Raw genomic sequence first — 12,875 nt, forward strand, 5'->3', positions numbered from 1 at the left:
AGATGAAATGGTGAAACCACTTTGTTTACTAATGAGGAGAGGAGACCAGTTCATGGAGAGACAAATATTCTAGAGACAAGTTCTAGGCTTCCCAGCTGATCCCCGCTGTGGTCCAGCTCRGGACTGGGCCCACGGTGGCAAAGGACGTGCCCCTTCCCCCCCACCCCCCCGACGAGCGGACGTGAGACAGGCAGCACAGCGTAAACGAAGCTGATCGGGTCATATTGGAGCTAAATCGCTTGTCCATCCCCAGTTATTATTCTGTCAGGAAGTCTTTACAGAAGTTAACAACATTATCGTTTCATTCAGAAATAAATGCATTTGCCACAGAGATCAAAAGAAAGATACTACTGTTTTACTGCATTAGTCACAGCAAAAGGATCAATGAAAACTGATGCTCTGAGGAAAGATAGCCAAGAAATCAAAAAAGATGCAACACAGTGTAACAAGGGGGAATTAATGGATACAGTAACTTTATCTATGGCATAAGAAAGACTAGAATAAGATGAAAATGCCACAGTCCAAGCATATAAATTTAACATAGGAATACACTATTTCGCATCTGAGCAGAAGTCTTAAGAAAATAATAATGAGATAGTCTTCACCAGCAAAGTCTTGGGTTCAAAGTGGTATTTTCAAAGAGAGTATTTACTCAATAAACTGGTGTGAGAAATTGAGTGTAAAAGCAGCAAGAAGACATATGTTAAATTTTGTATCTACATACTTCCTGACACCTGAGAGTAATCCAATAAACAAATATTGCTAATCAATTTATATGAATTCTGCAGCAATTTTTGTTAGACAGGCCATGGGCCAAAGTCACCCTGCCCCACGGACAGGTATACTGCACTCTCGTATATTGCTTCTTGATACATTTGCTCTGTAAAAAAAGTTACTGCCTGATTTTATTGCTGCACGGCTGCAACTTTGCTAAGCTGGTGTGTTGTTCTTAAGGACGTTCCTGCTCTTACCTGAGAGCCTGTTCATATGTTTTACAAATGRAATAGCCACTGAAATTCACAGCAAAGAATCACTAAGGGGTTCTAAGTTAACCAGTTATCAGACTATTACCAGGAAATAAATAATAATCACTGTTAGCATGCTGTGGAAATGGCCTGTTGGATGTTAAGGTGGAACTCATGAAGCTAACTGCAAAGCATTTAGCAGTGTGTACGACACCGAACTTTCTATAAAACGCACCAGGGAAAACCTGAAAGCCTCAGGAAGACGTTCACTGTGTGTATTTTTAGTACCTAACTTACGTGCTGAGTCCCATTCCCTGCACTTCATTGACTGGACGCAGGCTACCAATCCGGCTGTTCAGACGAACACAGGCCAGCTGCCTGCAGAAGGTATTGTGGGTGACAACCACGTCCTGCCTACACACCCACATTTCTTTCTGGTAAATACCTGAMCAACACACTAAAAAGAAAAATCTGATCATTAGGTAAGAGCACAGTGACAACATCCACTGGCATGGAGGCTGTGTCAAAGCTCAGGTTATTAAAAGAAGTCTTTGAAGAAGAAATTATTGGTAAAGGGCAAAACGGTAGCATCTTCGTTTAGGTCCATCGGAAGATGCGCATTCAGAGAAAGTTTCTGTCTCTCAACGCAAGATAGAGCGTTAGCGTTCACAAAGGCTATCCCACCGTGTCCTTTCTGTTTCACTCTACAGGCACCAAGTTTGGCTCATAGTTACTGTTTAAAGAGAGAGAGAACAAATGAAGAATGGCCACTGTCTGCCCCGGAATAAAAAGAATAAGGAACTGCAGTTAAGTTMGCTCCTGCTTTCTCTTAAAAACTGTCCAATAAACCTGCCAGAAGCAGGCAACTATTATATATAGTTTGATAGAGTTAAGAAAAAGTGTAGTTACTTTCACTGTTTTATTAGCCACATGCCATAACCAGAAATATACACATTTTAACTGAAGATACACTTGTGTATAACCATCACACAGAAAGTCATAAAATCAGTGTGTTAAGAGTGAAAACCTCCAGCTCCCCAAATTTGGCAGTGTGTCAAAGCATGTTCTAAGTACTATACTTACCTTCTGATATCTTCAGCACCTACAGTAAGCTTACTACCGTGCTAAGCAACTGTCAACTCTTGCCTTTTTTTTTTTTTTCCTTTTTTTTTTTTTTTTTTTTTTTTTTCCTACAAAGTCTATAATGGTGAACTAGTGTGACTGCAGAACTGCAGAACTCTGTCAGCTTATTCCCTAGATGTTAGCACCTCCTTTGCCAGCAATAGCCGTAACACTGTTAATGTCTGAGGCTGGACATAAAAAAAACAAACCAAACCAAAACAAAACCCAACCCACTATATGCATAGTTGGAATGCTCTGGATCTGAGTACTGCAGAAATAAATTAAGCATTTTTGGATTGTTAATAGACCTTTTTAAAATAATTGTGTATGGAAACTTCTGCAGACAACATGCAGCTCATAAAATGCTTAAAGTAACAAAAATTACATTGAAAACTAATAAATCATTATCCATAGATAATTTTTASTTTGTGTGTAAAAGAGTGAAGCAGCTGAGCAACATTTTAAAATAGTTCCTTAGAAAAGRTCTTAAATGTTCCTTTCTGTGTTTCAGACTTGGAGTATTACAAAATTGCTACCTTTGGCTCATACAAAGAAGCAGTATCTTTTTTGTTGTTTAAAAAAGGCATTTTTAATTTAAAATTTAAGTTTCTTGAGCAAACTTCCTCAAACCCATCACTTCAGCAGTTTTAAAACTGAYATGAAGTGCTTGATGGCAAGCTGGTTTGGGAGTTTTTTAAAATGTTAAAATGTTTCATATTTTTAACGATCACGTACACCATGGTCAAAACATCGATTCTCCCCTATTTGGGGAGACAATCATTTTCCTAGTACCTGTGATTACAATCACCCAGTTAACTCTCCACTATGCATCAGAAGAGAGGATTGGGATAACAGACAACACAGGCTGTGCTGGGTGCAGAAGGGCTTTGCTGCACAAAGTCAACATTGTAGATTCATCCGTGCACTTTCTYGACTTAGCTTCTTCATACAGTGGGAAAGATCAACTTGTTCAGATGCAGCATCAAACTCAAACTATACCCAAGAATTTGCCTACACTTTTTCATTTGTTTAGGCAAGTGTATTAACGACAGCCTCAACTTTACAGCGATTTATTTGTACACACACCTTAGTGCATTTGCTCACCCAAGCATCCGGTTTCACCTACACATAATTTACATTTGTGTTTGTTTAGCTTGAGGCCAGYAGACTGCTATTTCAAGAGCCTCTAATCATGCCATGTGATTTTCCAGCTCAAAATATTATTTATGTTAATCTTAGTACTTTCTATCCCACCAACGATGTGATAGGTTTTCTGAGAAACACCTGGGTATTAAATAAAACACAAACATTGGTCTGAGGAAACAGTATGTCCCAAAGGTGATACTAAATGTTTGTTTGACTATGTACACTGCTTTTTCTGAGTGATCCTATCACAACCCTACAAACACAGGCAGCATAAAAATGTATGCATCTGACATTATCCATTTCCACTTAGTTCTCCCTCTCTTTGGAGACTGCAGAAGTGTTCTCCCTGCACATATTTCACTATTTGGGGCTTATATCTGACGGTATAATAACCAATGAACTTTGTGCCTTCTCAAGGAAGAACTGATCCTCCTTTTATTTTGGTTTTACAGAGAGTGCAAGTCTCCCGATAGCAGGATTCTGGCGAGGCATTTTCACTTTTGTTCTCTATTCTACTTGATTGCTTGGAAGACATCCTGAAACTATACCTCATTAATTTTGGTCTTCCTCTGCTTGATTGTATATATGACTTCAAGCGCTAAAAACAGTTGTAACCTAGTAAGTGTCCTCTTCCTCTGCTGCTATTAGAAATAATGTTTGTCTTTTCAGTTTACCCATGCACTTAAACTCACAAATTCTTTTTGTGGGGATAATTTCATATGAGTTTACTACACTATCTCCTCCTATCTATGGATTTCAGTTGCTAACAAAACTGCTTCCCGCAACACATTAATTTCTGTGCCAATATCCAACTAAAAATTGCATAGGTATCTGATGTYCATTGATCTTCTGAAAAATCAGAGAAACATCTTCTTGTGATGTTTGCAGTCTCTCCCATATGCATTTAACTGATCACGGTTTTCCATATTCTCACCTGTTAATGATGTTTTGGTTTGTGCTAAAATGCCACAATGCAAATGCTCCAAATATTATTTTTATTTGACTCTGAGTTTCAAATTAATTCTTCTCTCAGGTTTCAGCTTGTAGAAATTACTACAGATCTAAAATACTGCACTATTAAAACATTCTTCTGTAGACTTTATTCTGAATGGGGTAATTTTCATTCCCAAGTGGGAATTTCCAAATTTCTCAAATTCTAAATGCTTCATCAAGTAGATTTTCTTGATGACCTCTAGGGATTCAAATCACAACCTTTGTTCTTTTTGCACCTATGTTTTGCACATCTATTCCTCAAAAAGCTTGCCAGCAAAATTTCATAGGCTTCCAATTCCATGGTTAAAAGAGAAGTAAGGCTGATGCACCTGGAAGTTTGCCTTTTCCAGCTCTATCTGATGGTGTAACAAAATACAGAGTATTTTTCTACCGGCCTTGTTCTCTTAGCCAATTACAGCTACAATTCCTACAATATGGCTATGTGAAAACTGTAAAATATCTCAAGTGCATCAACAATTGTAATTGTCATAAATAAGGCTAGTTTTATTTTGATTTACAAATGATAGATGCAGATAAAGAGTGAAATGTGCTGGAATTAGTTCCAGTTGATTTTGTATTTTCTGTTTCTTCCACAGCTTTGAAGTATCCTATTCTTTCAGTTTATTCAGTTGCCACTACCTCTGCTTAACAGACTATTCTTTTTCCTGCAGCCTCCTCTCCTACCTTCTTGCTCCCTCCCCCCCAACTTAATGTCACCAGTCTAGAAAGCCGAATCATTTAAACATAGCATTGCTGAAGTCACATTGCAAATGTTTTTTTTATACCGGCTGAAAGACTGCATCCTCTTCCTTAAACCTTGGGCCCAAAGCAGTAGGAAGCAGAAACTGTCTGARGCTTATTCTAGACTAGCCAAACTGTCACTGCTGGAAGTTTTTTGCCATCAAGAATAATTTTGCTATGGCAGAGGAAACAAGTCAAGCTCTTTGGGTGTTCTGATGACTTGTAGAGACCATGCATTTATGCGTTTATCATGTAATGCTCAGGGCTGTCCAATGCTAAGACAGTCTGCTGATGATGTGGTCTTTGCTCTTCCTGCTTTTCTTCCTTGATACGATATTTACCCTGAAATACGCCTATTTCTTCCTTTACGGTCAGAGAAGAAGGCTGAGTTCATCTACTCAATGACACTGATGAGCAAGCTTTCACTTTACACTGCTCCCTCATTTCTTCTCCCATTCCCAGCTGCCAGGTGGTTAGAAAACGAACACAGAAAAGGAAAAAAAAAAAAAAGTGAATAGGTTTCTGCTTCATTAGTGAACTGAATCAGCACGTTAAGGGTCAGACAAATGCTAGAGCTGCCACAAAGCAAGCAGGAGTAGTCATTTTGGTAGTGCAGAACGGCCAGCACACCTCTGCCCACACCTTCAATTCTTCCTTGTGGCTAGCATCTCAAATTTACCATTTTCTAAAAACAAACAAAATTTTAAGGTAACTTCAAAGCAGCTCCTTAGGCAGTCATTCTTCCTTTATCCATATTTCAGTTAAATGCATAAACTATTCAATCTATCATAATTACCAGATTTACTAAATGGTGGCTGAAAACAATGTTAAACAACAAAGCACATTTTAAAATGAAAGAGAATTTGACATCTTTATAAATACATGAGGTTCCACCTCTTTCTGATAATAAAGGTTCTAACCTTGGTTTTCCCTGCTGCTTTCAAATGGGATAGTAACAGGTTTTTACACGCTATTTTTTCCCCARTATGTAATTTACTATCGTTAAAGAGTTTAATGCAATGCATCCTGCCCTAGTAGTAAGCAGAGCTAACAGCATGTAACTGTCCTAGGGAGAGCCACTCACAGAGAGTAAAGCACAAACACAGTCCTTAGAAACCTACCAACTTTAAAGTATATATTTGCTCCAGGATTACCAGTAGGTGGTATCTAACTCAGCAGCTAGCATATGACATTTCTTTGTAGACTTAACCACTTGTTACATATGACAAAAGGTTGCTTTAGAATYCTTTATCAACAGAAACCAACGCTGACACTGATCCATGACATTGAAAACACTGGATTTCGTTGCTCACTACCTGTCACTTGTCACTTACTACACACAAAGGAAAAATTAATTTGCAAAATTTGTCAGTAACTTAAATGATACATTTTTAAAWTGTGTATGAAGAAAAGATACCTTTGCATTTATACACCAACGGAAAAACAATGATTGCCTTCAAACTAATCCCTTCATACTGTGCACAGGCTGTTGAGAACAAAGCTGCTGTATGCCTTAGTGCTTCAGCATCCTGCCTAAGCACAGACAAGAGATGCCATCTCAAGACAGAAAGGTTTGAGAAGCTCCTACTCTCAACTCTTTACTGCAATCTTTTAGGTAGGATAGCCTCTCCTCCCCAAAGCATGATGCATTAGTGAGTACTGCTTCAGTGCAAAGTCAGCCAGGTTACCCTTGATCACCTGCAGAAGCAACTGCAGCCAAARCAGCTTATATTGCAGACATGGCAATGAGGGGTTACTGTGGCTCTGTTGTAGTAACAACTTCAAGCAGTAGAATATACTATTTTAAAGAATTATAGCTGTTCCTAAAGCAGCTCCCCATCCTACAGCAGAAAGATGTTCTATCTTGTTTTCAGCAGAAAAGGCAGAGACAAGGGAGGAAGCATGAATGTTCACAGACAGCTCCCCGTGAGTGAATTAGATTCATCTCAAATCAGAGCWGCCTGGAAACTGCCATGTGAATCAGTCCTATTTTCCTCACAAGGCAAATAGKACGTAACTTGATTTCATTCAGTATCTGGCTCCTAGAAGGACGCAAGTTTTTGCCAATAGTTTTCTTTGCTCTTTTCAGGAAGTGTAGGTTTAATATCTTTACTAAACATGGTGGGACMACAGTAACAAGGACTGCCAGGAATCACTGCCACGAAGCCTCCTCTCCTCTCTTCAAAGCTGTACAGTGAGACAGCAAGAGACTAATACCTGAGTTGTCACTATGTGAAGCAAAGAACTGGAAGACAAGAGCTCCAGGAGYCACACTGCCTCATCTTGCTTTCAACAGTCACACAGAATCACAGAATGGTTGASGTTGGAGGGACCTCTGGAGATCATCTAGTCCAACCCCTCTGCTCAAACAGGGTCACCTAGAGCATGCTGCTYAGGACTGTGTCTAGATGGCTTTTGACTGTCTCCAAGGATGGAAACTTCACAACCTCCCCAGGCAACCCTGGGGAGCACTGGAATAGTGCTCTGTCACCCTCAAAGTAAAGAAGTTTTCCCTGTGTRTCTATATAAAAAGTAACAGCTGAAGTAATTTCTGTGAATAATTATGAAATGAGAGCATTAGCTTCTAGAGAGAGGAAGTTCTGAAAGCATCAGATTCCAGAAGTCAAACATTCAGGGAATAGGTAGTAAGTTTCCTCAAAAAATAAATAACCTAAACAAAAAAAAAAGTACATGACAAATATTAAGTGATCCAGATTATATTAAAAAAACTCAATGGCAAATATCACATGGAAGAAAGACAGGAAGTATAATAAGAGGCAACTCTGGCTGCATCAAAATTTCCTCAGTAATCCAGGAAAAAGAAGTAACAACAAAAGAGAAAACATATAATTGAGTATTAAGGAACACCACAAACACACAGTGACAAAATCAGAAAGGCCAGAGAGCCAAATCAGAAAGGCTGAAGTGCAGAGGGCATTAACAAGGTAGCAAGAACTCACATAGTATCACCAAATAGACAGAATTCTATTGTTAAATTGGAAAAAAAAACATATAGCAAAGAGAATGTAGAGAAGTCTGGAATCTGAATGCCTGCTTTACTTCCCCTTCACAAAGTAGGGAAAAGGAGTATTATTTAAATACAACAACAGGCATACAAATAGTAATAGGAAACAGCAGGTTAAAGAGTATTTTATTAAGACGGCTGTATTACACCTGGTAGGGCTTGAAGACATTCCCTCAACAGTGCTAAGGAAAATACTGAAGTATTTTCCAAACCTGGAAGAACTGAAGAAAGGTAAGTCTAGTACATACCTTCTGAAAAGGGAAAAAGAAACGGCCCATGGATTTACAAAATACTCAGAAATAATCCTTGTCATCACAGAGTTTCACTTTTAGAGATCAGACAAGCCATAAACATAACATTGGCTCTGTTTTTTAAGAACAGATCACATTAATTCTACTTTAATAAAATATAATTTCATTGTCTAATGGAAAAACTGGTATTGTTAGAAATGAAGAAAGCAGACCTTGACTGTAGTCCAGCTAGGAAGCATGCCCTCAGCATAAACCATCCCAGCCTCCGGGAAGGGTGGCATCCGACGGCTGCTCTGGCTGCAACATTATGGTGCCCGAAGTTTGAGGCCTGCTTTGGTGCTAAGGGCAGTTGGAGCATTGGCAGAGACTGTGATCAATCTGCCAGCACCAGGAGGTGTCAGTCTGGATGTCAGCATGGAGTCAGCAGTAGGTTCATTACTTGCCTAATGCCACTGCTTTGCAAAAGCTGGAGCCCACATTTCTGGATGTCTTGCCAATACACGTGTGAGAAACGCTCAGCTTTTTCTAAAGTCTTTCCCCCCACCCCTTCCCAGTTCAGAATGACTTTTCTTTATTTACTTAGGGGGCTGGGCAATTGCCTTTAAATACTTCCCGATTCCAGAGCCACAGATAACACTCTGTCAGCTATGACATTAACTTTTATGCAGTTCCTCTGCCGCTTGCTCTGCAGAGGTCATGAACACCCCTTGCCTGCTTAACAGTGCACTCACTGAATGGGGCAGGCTCAGTTAACATCAGAGCACCGAGGCCAAGAAAAGCTACTATAAAAGGCGTGCTGTAACTTTCATCTTTCTAAATTTTGTGGTCCAAGAAGGTGGCAACTAAGCATCTGTTTGAATTGTTTCCCTTCCAAAATGGCCAGCTACTATGCTGATACTTGGGAAAAATCACCTCATTGCTTTTGAGTCTGCTATTCATTTTGGGCATGAAGTTCTGCACAGGGGGACCAAAGTGGAAGAACTCAAGACATTTCCCTAAAAGTCAACAAACAGGTACTCCAGAGTATAGGTACAGAAAGTTGAAGCACATGACACTTGATTCTGCAAAACTTCATGCACAGTATTCCTGCCCAAATCACTGCAATTTCCACCCATGGGTCAATTGCACACAATTTGATATCATCAGACCTACCAGCTGGCATATGGCTGCCAGCCCTATTACACCTGTCTGCTGAATTCTTACACATCTGGCTAACCTGCTGGAAGGCTATAAGCATTTCCTTGCAATTTCTCCCTTTGGCTGAGAGACACACGCTGAATAAACAGCTGAGGGTATTCTCTTGCTGCTCCTCATACTGGATCGAGGCCAAGAAGATTAGCCAAGCTCCCCAGCTTGCTAATAACATTTCCACTCAGTTACAACTCCACGCAAGCTCAAGCACCCAGCTACAAGCTGCAGTCCATGCATGATAAAGTTTGTTGAGCTTCAAGTCTTCTCTCAGACTGCTCAGGGCATGGTGTATGACCCAAACATGTATTTTACAGTCTTGCAAATAATTTGCTTAGACTCCAAACTTGAACTTASAGGAAATATTTTCTTCTGAAGTCATTTAAAACAACCCACTAGTTTCAATCTTCTCACAGATTTTTTTTTTTTTTTTTAATGAGAATATCCTCCAGACAAAAGAATTTCATCAGTAAAAGAAAGATATTTGCAAATCTGGTTAACAAAGATTTGCTCCACCAAAAAAAAAGTAACAGTAGAAAGCCTGCAGCTCTGAAGCCATACTACCAAGAGTGTGGCTAGAGAATTTTAATGCTACCTGACCAAATTGCTTCTACTTGCTGGTCTTCCAGAGGAAGAAAACAGATGCTGGACAACAAGGATGATGGTATTTTATTCTATACTGATGGCTGATATTTAATGGAAGAACTGATAACAGTATTTTTTTCATAATTAAAACAAAACCAAGAAAACCAGTTATGGGATAACCTCTGGCTAATCACTTCTTATTTCTAAATCAAACTTTAAAGGCTCTAAGTATCAAAAAGACCAAAATTCTACCATGAGTAGGAGACTATTCAGATTCATTATTTTACTGTTACCAGTTACGAATGCAATTCCATATAGCACCTTTTCAATTTGGAAAAAGTTATCTCAGATGTTACCCTTTTGTGTGCCTAGGTCCCCAAATCCTATTTGCTCAGTTTTGTAAGTAGGGATTGTTCCTCTGCTGGAAACCCCGTGCCTTTTGATAGCATAAACCAATTCAGTTTACAAGTTAACTTATCAACACTTCATACGCAGGAAGGTCGGGAGACGCAGACTGTAAGCCAACGCCATAATGCCAAGACGCAATGCTGGAGCGCGTACTCTAAGCATCAGCATGGTCAACTGTCAAACAGAAGAGTCCAACAGGCCACGTCCAGGTTTTAAGACGCCAGGACTTGGCATCAGTTCCAGAAAGGGGTGGGTGTGGGAAACAGATGGGGTCCTGGCAGCAAAACAGTTTAAGCTTCCAGAAGTTAGCATCAAGGCTTCCGCTCCAATAGGCTGATGCGCCCCAACACTGCACWGCTATTAATGCAGCTGAGTGAGCCTACACCTGACCCCCCTACGGAAGCACACTGAAAGCACTAAATCCCACTGGCATTACCAAAATGGCATACCAAGCAGAGCAAAGAAATACTAGTTAGTTTGTGACCAAAAGGAATAGGATACTGAAAACATCTTAGTGGACTCAAAGCATTAGATTTAAAAAATGCCAGAGTTTTTTGCAAGAACTTTAGGGGTGGAGGTAGTCTAGCGAAGGGGAGTTGCAGAATGCTTTTTCCAAGATTTGATCAGTGCTAAAACGTTTTATGTAAACATCCTCTGTAGTAATAGCACCAAACAAATTTAACGCTGTTTTCAGATGCACTCAAGAATAATTTATTTAAATCCAAATACTACTTTGTCCATTGCTCTGGTTCAAACACTGTTTGAGCAGTATTTTTAATTTCTTACCWGTGACATTTTAAAGGATTTTGATCAAATTATCTCCTCAGAACACAGAAAAGTTGAATAAAAATACAACTTTCACATATTTTCCACTTCTCAGTTAAATAGGAATATTACTATTCAGCAAATATGTATCTTTAAGAAGCTGTTGACACACCACTCAAAATAGGGCAAAGGACCTGAGTTATTTTTATGGTATTAAAAAGATCTGATCTTAATCCAGAAAGCTATGCACATACACACTGCAATGGTTTTTCTATTCAATGTTCCATGTATTATCTTCATCATCCTTGCTTCATTTTCTCTGTTTGTTACCAGGGCAAAAAATTCGTCTTGAATTCATCTTGAACTCTTAGGAGCASATTCCAAAGCAACAGTCTGCTCAGCGTAAGAGGACTATGAATGAGAGCTKGAGATCTGCCTTGCTGAATTTTATTCAAAATAAGACTTAAAGACATCCAGACTTTAATTTTTTGAACTGCACCTGCAGAGGCAAGGGAAGAGAGAGACACTGTTTATGACTGTCTCTTCTCCAGACTACCAGCACTTATTTATACTAAGCTGCAGTGAAAGGTGAGTACTACCAGGAAGAAAAAAGGCTCAAAGACTCCTCAAGAGGTACAAGCTTCTTCAAGCACTGTCTGACAGAGAAAGCTAGCAAGTCTTTTACTCCTTCCAACAAACTACATTCTTCTCTTTACTCATTTTACATTAAAAAAAAAAAAAAAAAAAAAAAAAAAAAAAAAAAAAAGAGAGAGAGAAAGAAAAAAAGAAAAACCTGTACTTCCCTGTTTTCATGTCTTACACATATAATTATCCAGAAAGGCTGGACGCATAGGGGTTTTTCACAACCACTTGAATTTGACAATGTATCGTGATCAAGCAWATATGAAACTATAATCTTAGGTTATATAAAAATTTTAAATGCTAAATTAAAAAATTATACATCAAGCTATAAACTCAGCATGTATATGTTTTTCCCATATAAGTGTTAATTCAAGCTTTTGAACAACTACAAGCTACGAGCAAAGAAAATTATATTAAACTTGCAATCAATAGTATTAAAAAGGAAAGAAAGACAATAGAAAAGGTACTTCTGATCTCTGGTATTCTGTATTAAATGTTCCCTTAGTCCCTAAATAGGACTCAAAAATTTTTCAGTCCTTATTGCAAACACAGTTTAAATCAGTGGGCTTACAAACCATCATACTTTCTTGGCAAAATGACAKTCAAATCATGATTATGAAACAGACTGTTAGTAAAAATCTTTATTGTTTGGATGAGAATGTTGTACGAGTCGCATCAGAACATGGCTAATGGTTACAACAAAGCTTCTTCCTTTCCACCCTTAAATTCCAGTGATATTTAGCAACATAGGGAGGAAATCAACCTCTGCACAGTGATCTCATACAAGACATATAAAAATAACCCACCTTATTTTCAGTTTATTATTGTGAGTCCTGTATAAACCATGAATACTTGAGACTGAACACAGATGATCGACAAAAAAAATACTACCAAATATTTTTGCCTGATTTCTCTCTAGAAGGAGCAAGTTATATGCCATCTCTGCTTTTTTTTCTCAATACTATAAAATACACTAAGCAAAACAAGCCAAGCAGGAGGGTGCAACACAGGAAAAGGTTATCTGTAAAGGTTGAGAAATCTCCA

The 12,875-nt window shown here is 38.8% G+C and overlaps 1 protein-coding gene across 1 annotated transcript in view; it reads right to left on the reverse strand.

Moving 5' to 3' along the window:
• Positions 1–12,875, reverse strand: part of SSBP2 (single stranded DNA binding protein 2) — a 176,138-nt gene that overhangs the window by 140,321 nt on the left and 22,942 nt on the right. Inside the window, exon 2 of the mRNA XM_085322055.1 lies at positions 1,263–1,410. Within this exon, the coding sequence (XP_085178181.1) occupies positions 1,263–1,410 (148 nt within the window). The remainder of the gene's footprint in view (positions 1–1,262; positions 1,411–12,875) is intronic.

The sequence above is a fragment of the Rhea americana genome, unplaced genomic scaffold, assembly GCF_003343005.1.
Source record: "Rhea americana isolate MKP2758 unplaced genomic scaffold, rheAme1 scaffold_74, whole genome shotgun sequence".
Classification (NCBI taxonomy): domain Eukaryota; kingdom Metazoa; phylum Chordata; class Aves; order Rheiformes; family Rheidae; genus Rhea; species Rhea americana.